Source organism: Nannospalax galili, unplaced genomic scaffold (assembly GCF_000622305.1).
Source record: "Nannospalax galili isolate Female #2095 unplaced genomic scaffold, S.galili_v1.0 scaffold147, whole genome shotgun sequence".
Lineage (NCBI taxonomy): Eukaryota > Metazoa > Chordata > Mammalia > Rodentia > Spalacidae > Nannospalax > Nannospalax galili.
The window spans coordinates 1,151,410-1,170,387 of NW_008355800.1; the positions used below are offsets into that span (position 1 = coordinate 1,151,410).

Sequence of the window (18,978 nt, forward strand, 5' to 3'; positions counted from 1 at the left end):
GGGCTTGGGAAGGGCCCCCTGGCTCATTTCTTTTACCAGTTCCATCTATGTGAAGATAAGTCAAAGGTCCTACTTGACCTCGGCTGGCTTCACTTGGAAGCATGGAAGAAATGTTTCCTCTGATTATATCTTTAAAGTGGAGCCCTCCTGACAGGGACTAATCCCCTTATGAAAAAGACCCTAGAGTGCGGCCCTGCACACTCCATCATATAAGGCCTCTTGGGAATCAGACACTTAGCAAGGTGGGACCTTGACTTTGGATTTCCCAGCCTCTGGGACTATGAGAAATAAATTTCTGTTGTTTATAAACCACCTAGCCTATTCCATTTTTTTAATAGCAGCTCAAATAGGCCGAGGTAGTCTTCAGTAGTGCAATGGGTCAGCAGGTAGTTCAGGAGCAATCACTTTGCAGGAAAAATCTGCTGTCTCCTTAAACAAAGGACTCTAAACCAGCCTGGAGTTTCTTCATGTTTCAGATCAGGCTGGCCAAAGACAGTTACAAGGAGTGCACAAATTGTCATTTTGCTTCATCCCTTCTAGGTGATCTAGAATAAACCTTGTACATTATAATATTAAATTTTCTATCCAAAAGTGTTTCCTTCCACCATTTTTCTGAGCACTGATGTGTGAAGAAGTGGACGGAGCATGCTTAAGGATGACCTGTCTCTGCTTGTGACACAGAGAGGCTTTCCTGCCTGAATAGGTGGATGTTTCTCCAATAAAAGTCCCTTTCTTTGTTTGCTCCAAGAGGCATTATCCCCCTTGCTATTAGTATTGAGCCTTTCCTCTTTCTTGGCCACTGGTTGTGCTCAACGTCTTTGCATTCCCGAGAGGCAAAACCACTCCATTCTAATTATTTTCTTATTTCTTTTGTTGTAGAGTAAAACTCCATTATAAGGCACCATAATTCATTGGGGGTTGGCTTTTATTGCAGACTAAAATTACCCTGCTCTAATGCAGGGATGTATATTCAATGTTGATGAATGTTATGTTACCAAAACAACCTACCTTTTTAGTTACTTTTCTGGAAGTCTTCAACGTTGGTTAAGATAAGCCAAGATCAATTGTTTACATATTTGTAAGTAATTCTGAATATCACAACTGTTTCATTTATTGTTAAGCAGAAGACTGAGAAACGCTGGCCATACCACATTCAATGCTTCTGATCAATGTGGAGAACAATTTTTAAAAAGTTTAATTTTAGTGCAGTGCTCAAATCAAGCGTGTTTCTCTTTCCTGAGCCTTAGCTTTGACTAGTGTGTTTAGAATGTGATATTTTTTCTCATCCTAAAATGCATGGAGTTTATCAGTAACATTGCAAAGCAAATAAGGGATTTCTTTCTCTGCTTAATGTCTACTGATTCCTCAAGATTCAGCCCAGATCCCCCAAGGAAGTCCTCTGTCCTTACATCAGAGCACTGTCTCCACAGGGCTCCCCAACACCGTGTCCTTATCCCTATCATTACCCTTCTCACGTGGGTTTATACATCTGCTAAAAGTCTAGTTAGCCAGTTAGGGTTTGAGCAACTTTAAGGTAGGGCTTGCATGTCCACACTGCACTGTCTCTGGTGTCTGACACAGTGCCCGGCACCGAGGAGGAATCGTTCACTTGCTAAATGAAGAGGCCAATGAATGGACGCAGCAAGGGGACGCCGGACAGGTTTGGTGTTTCTAGTTTCTCCTGCTTCCGTACTGTTTACCAAGCAGGTAGACAAGTGTGGCTAAGAAACAACAGTGGATGTAGGATAAGGAGGAGACCCAAAAAGAACAGGAAGAGGAAGAAAGAAATGCTCAAGACCGAGAACAGGCTTTTCTCAGAGAGCAGCGGGGATGGAATCAGCCTGCAGGATGCCAGAGCGCCGCCGAGGGGTCTCACAGCCTGCAGCTTGTTACCGTGCCAACCACCGAGCGTCTCTTCCTGCTTCCCTCCTCTTTCCCGTCCTTTCCTCACACCTTTCTCTGTCTCTTTCTCCCTCATGTTTATTTCCTTGTTCTTCCTGATCATTCTGTAGTCTTTTTAGAGGTCCCCATCTTCACTGAAAGAAGCCCAAGAAAAGCTCTGCTCGACAGAGCTTTACGGAGAACAGAACGTCCCCCATTCTCCCCACCCCTCCCCAGTCTGAAAGTTTATGGGGTGGTGAGAAGTCATAACAGTGTGGGGGGAATCTCTTCGCTTTGGAGAATCTTTCTGTGTTTTAATGTAGAAGATGGCACTGATGGGGGAAGGGAGCTTTTCCTCTATGGAAACATTTTCCCCACCCACCCTAAGGTCAGCACTGAAACAGGTTTTCATTGGCTCATTGATGTCTGAGAATACAAATATAGCCACATGCTTTCCTTTTTAAATTAAACAAATTAATATTTTTAGACAGGGTCCCCGGTGGCTTCAAACCCACTATGTAGCCAAAGATGATCTTGAACTACTGATCCCCCTGCCCATGCACCACCTGATTTATGTAGTTCTGGGGACTGAACCCAGGGATTCACATGTATTTGTCAAGTGATCTATTAAGTGAACTACATCTCTACTCCTGGAGATTGGACATATATATATATATGGCTTTAGGGGAACACCTTGAAGGACAGGATCATTTTGCCCATTCTTGTCATGATCAACCATTTACCCAGAAGTATGGGGCCAGGTAGCCTAGCCAGGGCCCTGGGAAATACCTGGTAGAGGCAGACAGGCCTGTGGAAGTGACTGGTCTCTGCATTTACTAAGAGTTAGTTCTGATGCTGAATACTTGAGAACTATATGTACATTGTGAGGACAGCATATGGGTTACATTTTTAAAAGGTTCTATACTAATCAGAAAATGAGAAGTTACTAATTTTTAATCACAGTCAGCTTCCAAAAAAGAACATCAAATTTATAGAAATAAACTATGAAGTAATATTTTTGCCAAGAGAAAATTGATGTGGTAACATAAAGGGGTATTCCGACCCAGCAGGGAATACGGAACTGCTCGTGTGGTTAGTGATCAGCTTGCTGTGTGTATTTTAAAATTTGGCAGCATGCTGAAGCAAGTTCCTGTGTTTCTTTAAGCAATATCTCTTCTGTCACTCCTAGCCACAAAGACAATTAGCACATTTTTATTTTCGCTAACTTTATAGTTTCAGAAAGAAGCTGAAGTGTGTTCTAGGTAGTTGTACACATTTTCTAATAATTATAAAAGGTGTGCACATGTAGAAAGGATTTAAAGTATGCAGAAACCATTTGGATGGCATGGTGTTTCAAATGCCAAGGGTAGAGAAAAGAGTAAAAAGATGAGCCACTCCAAGGTAGGGATATATCTATATATGTGTGTGTGTGTGTGTGTGTGTGTGTGTGTGTGTGTGTGTGTGTGTATCTGGAGGTTCATCCATTCCAAGGTTTCGATAGTTAAGACAAAATCAGAATTGCATAGCACAGTCTCTCTACCACCTACGTATCACAATACAACTTTTATTGCCCTGTAAGCATGTGTTTATCGATCCTTGTAAGTAAACCTGGTTTTAATAAGCTAAATAACAAATGTAAAGGACAGGGTTCTTGTAGGCAATTAGCACAAACAAACAGCATACTTACAATTGCATTTCTTCTGCACAAATCTCAGCTTGCACGCTGTTCTGTAGGTGGAGAGTCGGATGCGATCCAGATCTTGAGCCCCTAGTGGGGAAGAGAAGAGCAGACATATGGTACGCCGTGTGTGTGGACAGAAGTTGGAAACCTCTGTAAATAAGACAACGGCAGATACTATTTGCTTATTTTTACTTCTGTTGGAACATAAATATTCCTTTGAGACTTGGAAAGGTCTGTCCAATAGTCAAGTTCTGGGTCGGGGGATGGGAGTACCCTGGCATCTGGCACCGGAGATCAGACTGTTAACCACACTCATGGTCTGAGGAGCACAACCTCTTCCCTGTTGTGTCTACCACTTCCCAAAACAATCTGCTCAAGTCATGACAGAGTAAACAGCACGATGATATCAGAAACAACCACTGAATAAATGCTCTGTTACATGCACTGCGAAAGGTCCCTAGAACATAGCTGACAGGCGGCACACCCTGAATATTGAGCGTCTTCTCTGTGTGACCTTCAGCCAGGTGCTTCTGGAAACCTCCGTTTCCTCCTTTGCAAGGTTAGGATAAAGGTATCAGTAGCCATTTCATAGGATAGATAGAAAGGGAAATGAGGAAATATACCTAATGCCCTTAGAACTTCACTGCTTGGCATGTAGTGGGTGCTGTGGACATGTTCTATATTTGTACTAACAGCATCTACCTTGAAATCTCAGAGTGGGAGACTCCTCTCCATAAACAACCTCTGATCTTATTCTGTGGCCCCCAGTTCCATCCTGGCACAGAAAGAATATGTGACCCTCATTCATGAACTACTTTTCTTATTCTACTATCCCACCAAGAATCCAGCATGGCTCCTCTGCTGAGAATTTAAGCCCCTTCCCAGTCTTTTCCGTGTTGTCTATCCATCAGTGTTTTCCACCAACACACTAGGAGTCTCACACAGCTTGGTCTGGCTGCTTAGCAAGTCCACCACATGCACACTGAGCTTCTAGTTCCTCCTACCCTCCTTTGATTGGCCTTATTGCTAGACTAGGTCCAAAACATACAAAACTTCAAACGAAGATCTGCTATTAAGTGTCTGGCTTTCTTCAAGTTTGCACTGGTGTTTCATAACAGATATGAAAGCACAAAGCTGCATTCTGACATGTATTGAGCTTTCTTGTCACTGAGGGCACCCGTATTAACGTGCTTTATAAATGCTTAAGGATAGAATAGTAAGTAGGCGGACTGTCCTGGAAGCAGGTACAATAACGGCCAATGAGATGCTTTTCCAATGAAACTAAGTATGACTTAGTGTGTGTCCCTCATGGACAGTGTTCCATGTCTTCTCAACTCAGGCTGATCTTGAAAATATTGTTGTCAATTGTCCTGTTATTTATGATTTTATAAGGTTGATCATTAAACATACATCCTTATGAAAGTATGTTGCTTAGTAATTAATTCTTTGATACTGAGCACTGTGAGGATATAGGAGATGGGAGATACTCTGGCTCAATTTGGGATTCTCTGAAAGATGTTCTCAGGAGATGACACTTACGTAATGCTACATAGGATGGCTTCTAAAGATACGGAATATCAGATTCATGGAAATCAATGAACTGTCCAGCCAGTACTTTTCAATTCTCTCACTTTCTAGCTGTGTGACCTTCAGCAAGTCATCTCAGGATGGTTAAACAGGAGAAGGAGAAAACAAGATCAAGTTGAACTGGCAATAGATGTACAGTCTTGACCTCTGTCCCAGGTAGGCAGTGAGCACCTTGGCAGCAAATGAACCCTCTTAGAGGCTTCCTTTCCTGATAGTTCTTTTCTTACATTTGAGTTTTATCCGCGTTCTTGTCACTTCAGTCTACTTACTCCAGCTCTTCCATCTGGACCCGCAGAATCTTTTCTCTCTGCCACTTGACAGAATTCATTTCTCAAATATCAGGTAGAAGCCATAGTTATCATCATAAACATCTTAAGTAGGGACAAAAGTCTTTGCCACAATGAACTTTAATGTTTACCTGGGGAAATAGCTTTTCCTTTTGATATGTTTAGCTTAAAGATCCATTTCAGGCATATATGGTGTTCCCGTACAGTGTGGCACAGGACAGGGTTTGATACATGGGGTTGCTACCATTATTTCATCAGACATGTTCTTGAGGCCCATAAGCCTGCCAGCCACTATGTTCTATGGCTGGCTCATACTGCCTCAAAATGAGATGGATAACACTCAAATACCAGTGCTGCCACCTCCTAAGAACATAACATACACAAAGCAATCACGTCACCTTGAATGAGGACATATATGAATGCAGGGAATATTGTAACAGGTTCATTATCACATTCTTATTAAACTTTCATTTAATTCAAAGGCTGGATTTAAAGAATCTCACGTGCTTATATTAAGTTCTATCTTTAGTATTTTCTATTTTATGTTAAAGAAAGGACTTTGCATTATTCATTTAGTTTATTTTAATTTCCTGCTTGTGCTAACCATTATGATGCTTTTTAAAATTCTATTTTTTTTTCCTACTGGCATTTCACAGCTCCTTCCCAGGTTAATGTCTTTGGTCAATTTGATAGAGTCCTGTTGGAAAGGCACTCTCTAAGATGTCAATAATCCGAGACCCATAATCAGGAACACCTGGGTGCTTAATCTGCTTCTGTGGAAGAATGTACTGATGCTCACTTTGGCTCACCAGCAATGACTCTTGAAATCTGTAACAATGCTTTGAAAGAAAAAATATTAGGGGACACACATCATTTGCATAAGTTCTTCAAGAATGATAAAGTAAGGCTGGGTATACACACCTCTCATCTGATCATTAAGGAAGAGGTAGTAGGATCACAGTTCAAGGCTAGCCTGGGGTACAAAATTTTCATTAAAAACCAAACGGGGGGTGGGCAGGGGGCTGGAGAGAATGGCTCAGCAGTTAAGAGCACTGACTTGGAGAGGACTCAGTTTCGATTCCCAGCACTTACATGACATGGCAGCTAACAACCATCCGTAGCTTTAATTCCAGGGGATCTGATGCCCCCATCTGCCCTCTGTGGGCATTGCACAACACAGGTGCACATACACATATGCAGGCAATATACTAATATACATAAAATAAAAAAATTAAAACAAAGCCAAATAGGGCTAGAGATGTAGCCTCAGTTGGGAGAGTGCTTGCCTGGCATGCATGAAACCCTGGGTTTGATCCCTAGGAGAGACAAAACTGGGTATACTGGCACATACCTGTAATTCGAGCAATTAGAAAGCAGAGGCAGGAAGATTAGAAGTTCAAGATCATCCTAGCCTACATAGCAAGTTTGAAGTCAGCCTGGTCTACAAAAGTCCCTGTCTGAAAAATTCTAAAAAACAAACACAACAAAATAAAACAAGACAATGACATAAGCACCAGATTTGGATAGTATAACATGACCCTGACCTAGCACGCAGTAATGTTCTTTAGGTCCAACGAGACCTTAATGATACTTTGAGAACCAGTATTATAACTGTGGCTTTTCTGTGCCTCTCCCTGAGGAGGTACTGGAGCAGGTTGGCAAAGGTGCTTTTCGACACCATGTGGTGAGGAAGGATACAGAGATAATGTGTGGGGGCAGGAGAGAATGGACAGCTCTTCTTCCCTGCCACTATTAGTGGACTTAGACTTAACTGATGTTGAAGAACAAAATCAAGAATCAAGAGGGACCTGATGTCTGCAAATGTTTCCTGCTTGTAAACACTCTTCATGACTGGTGATGGGAGCCTCGTATTAAAGGGATTGTAGTCAGTGAGCAATGGCATGTAGGTGCTCAGATACCACAACATACTACCTTGGACAGACAATGTGGGAGGCCCTGTGGGATTCATGTTGGATTTGGAGAACAAACAAGACTGGGGAATGTAGCACAGAGTCCTGCTGTTTTTACACACTGACAAAACTTAGGGTTCTCTGCCTTAGTAAATCATGAACTTACTTTAGGTTTGCTTGTGTGGTTTATTTCTTGAAGGGCCATAAACCCAGCATCTACCCTGGAATTACTTGCATGTTTTCTATGCCTGTCCAAGTTATTGATTAAAACCAATGACCTAACAAGGCCATAATCAGAGCCCTGTGTGCTACTGGAGGCCTGCCTTTCTCCAAGGTGACTGAATCATTAGTTACTGCCCTGGATATGGTCATGACACTACCCATAGGTCTGCCTTATTGTGGCCTAGCTTACATTTTTCTAATACATACATAATCTAAGAACCTTTGCTAATACCTTGTTGAAATTGAGATTAATATTTATTTAATGGTATTTCCCGGATAATTTATCTAAATTTTTACTGAAATATGGAATTTAAATTTGTTTCTTTGGGGGGATAATGTCTCTTACACTATCCATTGATGGTGTGTTTAAAACTTGTATCAGTGGTATATAATTCTTTAAAACTTGGAGATTCAGCTCACTCAAATGATTTCTGAGACTTGTTTTGCACCAACACCTAGTGAGGGCCACATAACCAAGACTAGAGATTGATCTTTTCTTCTATATCTGTGATTGTAAAACACATTGATTTAAGGAAATGTGATGCACTTTTGTTGTGCCTATCCACTTCATGGTTGGAAGATGAGATAAAGACAGGCCCAAAATATAGGTAAAAACTGTGTCCATTCATGGTAAGCAGCCGAGCCTGTCTTCCTTTAGTCCATCCTTTCATGTCCCCCCCTCCATTCTTCCTTGCTCCATCCTCCCCCTTTCTCAGGTCTGTCTTCTTTTTTTTTCATTTATTCATCAAAACAATGAACCAACTGACCATTCTTGACTAACTTTGATCTTAGCTTCATGATGTGCTGAACATTTCACTTACTTCATGTATGTTTTGTCGTCTATATTTAAAAAATTTTATTTTATGTGTATGAGTGTATTGCCTACATGCATGTAAGTACACCCATGTCATGCAGTGCCCATGGAGGTCAGAAGAGGGCATCGGATCCCATGGAACTGGAGTTACGGACAGATGTCAGCTGCCATGTGGGTGCTGGGAATTGAACCTGGGTCCTCTGTAGGAGCAGTCAGTGCTCTTAACCTTTGCGCCATCTCTCCAGCCCTATTCTCATCTATATTTTGATAGCTCAGTATAAAATCTTCTCCAGTCACTCTGATTCTTAAACATCTCATTCATTTAAAAAGTTTACCTAAGAAATATTTATAGAATGAAGAGGAAGCCTACAAATAATGTGCCTGAGCTATGTGCCGTGCCTGATAGCTGACTGAATGCATGTGTGTGTATATATACATGAGTATACATGTGTGTTGTATGCAAGAGGAAGAACAAGACAGCTCCCCGAGCTCTAAGCGCGGCCACCATGAGGATGCCCTCGCCATCTGCTCTTCTCAAGACCCCTCCTATTCACTTGCTGTGCCTTATTCCTTCCCAGAGTGCCTTTCTTTCTACTGTTAACAGATGCCACTCTGTTTCAAACTTGTTTGCCCTGAAATTCCTTTCCTCCATGTGGCCAAGGATCCTATTGGTACCTGAATCAAGGTCCCTAAACCATTAAGGATCTCCTTGGGCTGCTGTAGGTGGGCAAAGGTGACAGCTTCTCAGGTGGGCACAGCTCCGAGCTGTGCCTCTGCCACCGTGACCCGGCTGGCTTTGGCTGACTTTTGGAACAGGCCTACCTGCCTTGAGACAATTCAGCAATTTTCTTGAGGGCCCTGGTTCCTTTTGGTGTCTAATACCTCCTTCACCCAGAGGCTGGTGTCTTCCTCACTCTCTCCTCAAGACCTTTAGCTTGCTAGGAGGCCATTCAGGTTCTTAAAAGGGCTTTTCAATGGCTTCTGACTCTTTCCACCCATCTTGTGCCTTGCATACTTCTAAAAACTGATCCAGCGTGGAAGGTGAGTGGATTTGAAGGTACATGAGGCAGAGTAAATGTGCTCTGCGTGGAAAGGACAGAGATGTGAATTCCAAGACAAACAATGTATTTGGCTAAAGTCAGTCTAAAGAGCCTATTTGAACAGATGAACTTATGTGACGACTGAAATGCTCGGCGGGGTGGGGGGGGCATTTACAGTTTCCTAATTTTTTTTTAAACTTGTAATCCAAAATACTAAGTAAACTAGTAATCAGAGTGTTATAATGAGGAGAATTTTTACTTAAGGGCAACTTGCCTGGGGATTTCTCTAACCACACCTAGTGGGCTGCCTAGGCATTTCTGAGCTGTCCCCTTCTGCTTCCATTGCTTGCTGTAATGAGCTCAGAGCAAATGTCTTATTCAAGGGTGCTGCAACCGCCAGGGTTGAGGCCACCTTCCTACCAAAAATCCTCAGTTCCTCAGCCTCCTTCAGGCCTGGGGCCCTGAGCACCCCTTTCCTCTCCTAACTTTAGACAGGTTTCCTTTGGGGTGTATGCTTCCTACCTCCCTTTCTGCAGAGCTTTTTACTTCAGGAAAACCTTTCCCTATTACCCTAACTAGGCTCCTTTGAGATGTAAATTTCTCAGTCTCTTGCCAGTTTTATAACCCTGGAATGTGGTTCTCTGGGACCTGGAAGTCAGAGGCAGGGAAAGTAATCATTGAAGGAGGTAGGGCCCTCTCTTAGTCTCCCTAGAAGGAGAGCCCAACTTCTTAATTCCCATCATCAGCCATCAAGGATGGTCTAATCACCTGGACCAACCGCCTAACCAAGGGATGAGTGGAGGCCGAGATTAAGATGGAGGCATTAGTCCCCAGGAGTGGGATAGGCAAAGTCTCAGCTGGACTTACAAACACATCAGAATCCACAGGTATGAGGGCAAGCAGATGTCTGAGACCCCCACAACCCTGTGAACTTTTTGTTAATTCTAATAATGCTTTGGCACCATCAGATTACTGGAAAATGATTTTGAGAATCATATTACCCACGACTTGCCTTTCTCTTCTCTGACTCTCCTTGTCAATCATTTCTAATTCTCGGTAGAAATATTTTTCTGTCCTCTTTCCTTCTCCCTGGAAGGAGTTTACAACTTATTCCTGATTACTCTCATTCCCTATGCAGGAAGGAGAGGTTAAAAGATAAAACACAAAACAAGAGAACTAGAATGTTTTTCTTTGTAATACCTAATTTTCAAGGTGAGTGTCCCCTATTTTTATGAATAATTAAAATGGTCTATAAGAGACGTTCTACTCACACCAATTATACAGCAGCAATGTGCTTACACATATTAACACTTGTAATAGTAGGTCTCCACTGAAGTCAATAAATACCATCTGTGTTCACGGTCCCTTGTACAGCATCATCCCTTTATGTTTTGGTATCTGCCTTTATCTTTTGATTTCCTTCACTTTTTAAAAGAAATGGGTTTGTAGGATAGACTTGCCCTCCACAGGAGGTCCAAATGACAGTTTACAGTTTAATCCAGTATCCCTACTTATCTTTTCTTTCTTATATGAGTGCATCATATATTCTATTAAGTGATGCATTTCACAAATTTTATTGAGTACTTATGGCAGGCCCTTAGATAGTGCAGGCAGGTAAATATAGACTTTGAACACTAATAGGCTGTATTAAAAGTCAACTCCAAGCAGTGTTTATCAAGTGTCTCTGGGCATATAAATATACAGGTCCATAACCATTATTCATATGAACTATAGAGTAAGATAGAAAATTATGATAAATCACTGACTAATTTAATTCTCACTGAAATGACAAGATGCACAGTTTATGCAAGAAATTGAGGATTTTCATGGAGATAGACAGAGTCCCTACAGACTAAATGGTTATTTCTGGCTTCCCATGAATATTCAAGAACATGGTAGGGAGTTCCTTAAAAGTTCTGTACTTACTCATCTCTGCAAACAGCTGTCTTCTTTCTGCCATGGTATTTCCTCTTTTTCCACTATCTTCAATCATTCTGTGAGACAAAATTGTGACAATGTGAATTACTGTCACGCTAAGGAGGCAAACAGCCATTTCTACGTAATCACATTGAATACACCTGTGCCATAGAGAAAAATCTATTTCAAAACTGTTTATTTAGAAAGTACTGGGGGCTTGAGAGATGATTTGGCGGATAAAGTACTTGAGCACCAGAGTTCAGACCCCAGAACACAAGTGTGCTGGATAAGTTCAACTGTCATCTTGACTTCTGGGAAGAAGGAACCTCAGTTGAGGAGTTTTCTTTATCAGATTGGCCTGTAGGCGTGTCTATGAGGCATTTTCTTGATTGTAGAGTGATGTGGGAAGGCTCTGGAGATGGAGGATCCTTGAGGCAAGCTCACTAGCCGGATTAGCCTCGTTGGAACACCAGATTCAGAGAGGGGACTCTGCTTCAATAAATGAAGCCGAGAACAGTGAGGAAGACACCCAGTGTCAACTTAGGAGCTCCACACACATGCACCCCCACACACACTAACATGTATGTGCACCATGCACATGTGCACAAGTACAGCATTAGCTCCATTAAAGTACTGTTCATATTTTCCTATATATCATGTAGTTGCTGAAAGGGATACAAATTTTTATTTTAAGATATTTTCTTTATTATTTTTATTTTATGTATATGAGTGTATTGTCTGCATATGTGTAAGTGCACCCTTGTAATGCAATGCCTATGGAGGTAAGAAGGCAGCATTGGATCCCCTGGAGTTACAGAAGGATGGTTGTTAGCTTCCATGTGGGTGCTGGGAATCCAACTCAGGTCCTCTGCAAGAGCAGTCAGTGCTCTTAACCACTGAACCATCTCTTCAGCCCCCCAATTTTTATTTTCTAATATAACAATTACTAAGTAACATATGACCTAATACTTTAATTGAATACAACCTTCTAGTTCCTGTTAGGGTGTTAATTTCATATCGACTACCTTTTACAGTTCTGGGAATACCTATAAGACAAGAGCAAATTCCTTGGCTCCCATTCAGCAGAAGAGGACTTGGAGACTCTGTGAATGAAGGGTGAGGACCTCTAGGCTCCAGGACCAATCTCATTCTTCTGCAACTCATCCCTTGTGCATTTAGATTTAGAAGCAGGTGATTTTCTAATGTTCATTCCTAAGTTGAGTATAACTTGCAACAATCTCCCTGTACATAATCGTGTCACATAAGGTGGCTGAGTTCTCTTCTCTGTCTTCAACCATGCCACTATCTCCTGACAACCTATTTAAAACTGCCATCAAAATGTAAAGAACTAAAACAGAGACTAAAAAGATAAAATTGGGCTCAAGGAAAAGAAATAGTGAGAAAGTTAATGGAGATGATGTTTAGTTTTAGAGATGGTTTAAGGTTAAATATTGAAAGTTTATGGGCCAATGTTCTTGACTTTTATTACATCTAATTAAAATAAAAAAAAAGAACTCAAGGTCTCACACATGCTAGGCTCCTGCTCCACCCCCGAGCTACAGCCCCAAGTATTTCATTTTAAGAATCTTGCTAAGGTGCTGAGGGTGATCCTTAAATCACAATGCCTCAGCTGCCTGAGTAGCTGGGGTCACAGGCACATGTCACCATACCTGGCTCTAATGAAAATATTTAAAACTATGCATATGCACATATATGTACACCATCATGGCTTCCCCTGTGAGTCTCAAGTATTGCTAGCATAGGGCAGACTTGCATGGATGGGTCTTTTGACTTTTCTTTGGATGGGCTCTGCCCTTTCTGCAAAAGCTTTTGTCCATGCCTGGACTGTCCATGCCCCACTAACTTGTAGCCACCCTCAGGTCTCAGGCTAGATGTGTCTTACTTTGACATCTCGTCCAGCTCTGTGATGGTCTGGAGTCAGAACCTCCATAGTGTGCACAGTCTTGTCTCTTGATAATGGGTATCCACTGCACAGAGCTTTGCCAAATGCCCCCTTTCCTTTAGGGAGTGCACTGGGCTCTGGGGGGATCACAGGAGCCCAGTCACACCTCCTACTCCCAGATTGTCTACCCTGAAGTAGGAGAGCATAACAGCCCTGAAAACATGAGGAGCTGCTTACAGCCACAGGAGTGGAGAAAGATGTCTGAACACGAGAGAGGTTGATTCCGTGAGAATAATTCCAACAGAACCACTCGTAGAAATCTGCTCAGGGAGTAGTGGGCTGCGTATAGAATAACTAACTGAGGGGAGAGCAATCAATGGTGAAAACATTTGTTGAAAACAGTCAAATAGCTGTACTTGTTGCTTCCACAAGTGAGGGCTATTCACCCATTCCCACAAGGGAAAGAAAGCTCTGGTTTATACAGTGTGCATGGCCAGGTTCTGGCTCTTACTGAGGCTTCTTCAATCTGGCAGCAGTTTCCTGATGAAGGCTATTGATACTTTCTTCTTAAGGGATTTTAAATGTGCAGATATAGTGGACATAGTGATCTGGAGATGAATTGTCCCTTTCTGATTCACATTTCCCGTCTCCTTCACGCCAGAGGAAGTGGGTAATTACCTGACATCTACAGAGTAGTCTAGATATAACTTCTGGTCTTTATTTGAAGGCTCAGGAAAGGAAGGGAAGCTGTGGGAGGCACAGGGAGGCAGAGCCAGGATGCATTCCTGTATGTGTCTGCGGGCGGGGTGGGACAAGATGGGTTGGAATAATCACAGAGCCTGGCAGGCTGGGGACGGACTGGGAATGTTGGCAAGGTTAAGGCTGGCATCTGAGGCCACAGTAGTGACTGCTCACATGCACTGTCAAGATGTGTGACTTCTGAGCTAACTTTGTGTTCATTTCTGGAGGAATCTGAGGATAGTAAATTCATTCATTTTAAATTCTTCACAGTGTTTAGCAAAATTCAATTGACAACTGAGGAGAACAGTTGGTATTTATTGAAAAGATGAATGGAAGGTGGATATAAAAAAGGGGAAAGAGAGAGATGAGGATGACAGCAGGAAAGTTCCTTCTTTCCATACAACAGGCTCCCAGATTCTGCCTCCACAATCTGACAGAAAAGTGAAAGTCAAACAGCTCACTTCAGAGGTTTACCATGGGAAACAAGAGAGAGATTAATTTATGTTTATTCAAATCCAGGAGGGTACATTGCAAAACCATGACTCATGAAACAGAACTTTTAAAAGATGCAAACTCCATGGAGGTCAACTTCTGTCTGCTCATTACCACTCTTCTGTTAATTCACTCATAAAAGAACCAGTTACACAATAATTATTAATTTTCACTTCACAGTAAAATGTATAATTTGTAAGAAAGGGAAGGGAGAATTCGGTGGTCTGAAATACCAGGAGGCACAGCAAATGCAATCATCAATACATGAGGGAAAATAGCGCACTTCTCATCTTACCCCCAGAAGGTCCTAGGAAGCAGCACTGTCAGACAAAACTGAGAATTTTAACTTATGATACATTTACCATAGTTACCATAGTAAAAGAAGGGGTGGGCATGCTAGCTTCCCATCTTAAATCGATTCAGGGAGAGGCATGGGGGGCATATGTGTGTATGGAATCTAGAGGTGGATGTTGAATGTCTTCCTCAATCAGTGTCCATCTGTTTTTGAGACAGCATTTATTTATTGACCCTGGAGCTGGCTGATGGAACTGTATTGGCTGGCCAGCAAGCTCCAGAAATCCTCCACCTCCGCCTCCACAGTACTAAGGTTATATGTACACACTGCCTTGCCCAGCTTTTTACATGGTACCAGCGTCTCAACTCAGGTGCAAATGCTTTTATTGCAAACACTTTACCAATTGAGCTGTCTCCCTGTGACACTTAAACAGCGTTCAAACATCAGATTGGTTAGGACCATAACTGTGGGCTCCTTGACTTCCAATTTAACTTAACAGTTGGACAGACATATACAATTCTTCACTTATTTTGTTACCTTAAAACCAGACAAGAACAAGACCCTATATGGGCTGGATGCTTTTATGCAGGGAGGAGTTTTGCTTGTGAAATATTAGAACTTGGCAAGAATCTCTGTTTTATATGAATTTTAGTAAAACAACAGCTGCCTAAAGTCATATGGCAGAAGTAAAGGGGAAACAGCCCATCGACAACAATATTATTGTGGGTCACAAGGTGCACGGCTCGCCTACACATCTCATTTGGTCAGTCTACAGTTTCCCCGTGTAGAGAGGATACTTTCAAACTTAAATCTCATGTCATGTCACTAGAGTGAAAGGAAGAACACTGATGAACGAAAGGGCTGCTGGCATTTCCTCAACCAGAGCTCAGCCCACAGGTTATACAACACGCATGTGAAAACACCTATAGAAACACATCCATCTATTTGTTTAGGAATATTTACAAAGCAGGAACACCAATATCCATCTTTCTCTGCTTTCTGACTGCAGACACACTATGACCAGCCACCTCATGCTTCCAGTGTGCCGTATGTTTCAACCACGATGGATTATTTTACCTTTAACTGTGACCCCCAAATAAACTCCTTCCTTCCTTAAAAAACATTCATAAAGTGGCTGTTAGTCATCAGACCTCAGTTTCCTACAGGCCAAAGAGTAATGAGACACAATCCCTGCCTTTATGCAGCTCGACATTAAGTGCTCGGCTTGGAGCAGGAAGCATGCTTTCCTAGTGAGGATTTATAACAGTGTGATGCACCGTATGAAAGCATGCACTGCTAAGAATAGTGGATTCTTTCGGAGAAGATCGAGAATGGCATCAAACAAAGGACAATCTGGACAGACTGATTTAAAGAACGGAGAGGTCTTTTTTTTGGATGGATACCAGGAGGAAGGGCAATTACAGTTTAATGGAATCATGAGAGAGTACGGAACTTTCAGAGGGCTGTGCCAATTGGGGAACTGTGAGTCCTTCAGTATTTCCTGGTCCCAGTGTGATTGGAGATGCAGACAGATGAAGCAGCATCCAATTTAGGAAGCCTTGCTCATCATGTCCATATCATATAGGGGCCTTCCTGTAAGAGGGAGCCAGGGTACCAGCCGAGATCCGAGCAGGGAGTTCATATACAGAAATTTATTTAGGTTTTGGCCATACAGCTCTGTCATGTTAAGTGTTTGAAAGCTTGGGAAGTCAGAGAGCAGGCTTGGGAGCCTGTGTTTACAGAAAGGGTTTATTAGCTGGATATTTCAGTGTCTTAGAAACAACAGTTCTATGTTATGATAAAGGATTGATTTGAAAGGAGATATGTTCAATAGGACTTGGTGGTTGCCAGACCATGTGGATGATGGCAGAGAAATGGACCCTAGTTTTCAGTCATCTATGTTAAGAAATCATTTTCTTCACCTATAATGATAAGGAGTTTGTAAGGGGGGCGGTCACAATGACTTCTCTCCACAGTTCTCAAATGCTAGCTGCTTCACTGTTGTGCCCACCAAGTGAAAGAACAGTTAAAGAAAATGTGGTGTACATAAGTGCTGGGGTATTATTCTGCCATAAAGAAATAAAGAAGAAGTACATTATGTCATTTTCATGAAAATGGATGGAACCAGAGATCATTATATTGAACAAAATAAGCCAGACTTAGAAGGACAAATCCTGCATGTTTTCTCTCATCTGTGAAATCTAAATTTCTTTAAAGACATAGAAGGGGAAGAGCAGGAGGACGGAGAACAAGAGAGGGGAGTGTGACCAAAGTGCCTGTACAGAGGTGTGAACTGTCGTAATGAAACCTGGTGTCTTGATGTTTTGGTTGTTAGCCTTAGCTTTTAATGGCGATGTCATCTCTCTAGCCCTGAAACCCAGTATTTTGTACAATTAATATATGTAAATTTTTGTTTTGTTTCGTTTTGTTGACAGGGTCTCCCTAGTCCCAGCCTGCCTAGAACTCACTATGTAGACCAGGCTAGCCTCAGTCTCACATAGATCCCTATGCCTTGTCTTCTCGAGTGCTGGGATTAAAGGCACACACCACCATAGCCGACTGATATGCCAATTCTTTTAAAGACAAGGGAGCTGCACAGCTTGATAAGGGCTCCATCTCTGCACACATCTATGGGGAAGGAAGATATGTAGAGTGAAAGGACTTGGGAAACTAATTTGGGAGCTAGTAAGAAATAAAGACCAAATCTACTGGCTCCATAAGGAGAAGGGCTTCAAATGCTGTCTTCTGGGCATGACACAGGCATTGCAAACATCTCACAGCAGCTGTGGGTGCTGCACTGGGTCTGCACAAGACTGAGCCTCTCAACAGCCAATGATGGGGGTGGTGAACTATGGGCAACTGATTGGTTCTGGGGGTGGGACAGTCATTGTGTTCAGTTGTGTACCCAACAGTAAGCCCGCCAAGATCCAGTGGCTAGTTACAAACCTTTGGTCATACAAACAAATCCTGATTAAAAACTAGTGGGTCACAAAACAAAACAAACTGACATGAATACGTAAAAAGGATCTGTGTGGGGTGTTGACAGGTGGGAGGAGAGAAGAGAGGGTGGGGTGAGAGCAAATGGAGTGTATTACACAGATGCATGAGACCGTCAAAGAATAAATTCAATCAATTGAAAAAGCATAGAAAAGAATAAACTCAGTGTTAGAACACATATGAAGTATATTTTGGCATAGTGAGAATAAATTCACATCAAAGTAGCACATCTGCATTATTTCCTAAGTGACACATCTTCAATCCAATCCAACCCATAATAAGTACACATTTATGTTACACAGATATAAGAAGCAGTGTCTTTCATTTACATAATTTTCTTAAAAAATTACAGCCTTGAGAGGAATCGGGGACACATTATAATTCCCAAGCTAACCACGAAGATCTCGAGACCCAGGTAGAGTGATTGACCAAAACACAAAGTATTTTCTGTCAGGGAAGACCACTGACTCCATTGATACTCGTTTTTAATTTTTATTTTCCTAGGCTAGCAGGAGGTCCAGCTGCCTGGCATCGAGATGTTTCTGCTCAAGACAAATTAAGATTTCCTAAGATTGGCAAACTGAAAAGAAGGTGTCAGGACCGGGTCACTTAACAGACCAAAGGGAGCCTGGAAAAGAACCCCAGACCTCCGAATCTACTGCGGCATTGCTTTGTGTGTCATTTCCCAGTGGACGCCTCCGCTTTGAAAGCTTTGTTAAAGTGGAAATAATTATGGAGATTAAAATAATTCCCTGAGTCCAGCTTCATGTAAACCCAGACACACATAAACACACCAAATCACACACAATTTAAACCCGCAAACACCAGGCAGTGTTTGTAGAACTGTCTGGCCTGGCTTTGCTTTTGCTTCACGTTCACAAGCATGAGATTTGCAGACTGTGAGTTTAATATGGTGTGACTGCTCCCACACTTTATTTCCTTCCCTTCTGGTGTAGGTAGGTGACAGGAAAATTTGGGGGTCAGCAACCACGCCTCTCTGCCATCCAGGAGTCAACAATTTCAACAATCTCATCACCAGCTCCTTTCCAACTTTGATTTATTGGTAGAGTCTAAACACCTGTTGCCTTGTCTGTCAATGAGGAAGGCCTTGACGTGTGTCTATCATCTATCTCAGCCTACCTACCTACCTACCTACCTACCTAGTATCTATCTATCTATCTATCATCTATCTATCTATCTATCTATCTATC

At 42.1% G+C, this 18,978-nt stretch overlaps 1 protein-coding gene across 11 annotated transcripts in view; it reads right to left on the reverse strand.

The window, feature by feature from the left end:
• Window positions 1-18,978, reverse strand: part of Dtna (dystrobrevin alpha) — a 291,349-nt gene that overhangs the window by 138,090 nt on the left and 134,281 nt on the right. For all 11 annotated transcript variants that reach the window (XM_017803350.2, XM_017803351.2, XM_017803349.2 and 8 more), the window contains 2 exons: window positions 11,349-11,416; window positions 3,569-3,649 (listed from right to left, as the gene is read on the reverse strand). In XM_017803350.2, the coding sequence (XP_017658839.1) occupies window positions 3,569-3,649; window positions 11,349-11,415 (148 nt within the window). In that variant the 5' untranslated portion in view covers window position 11,416. The remainder of the gene's footprint in view (window positions 1-3,568; window positions 3,650-11,348; window positions 11,417-18,978) is intronic.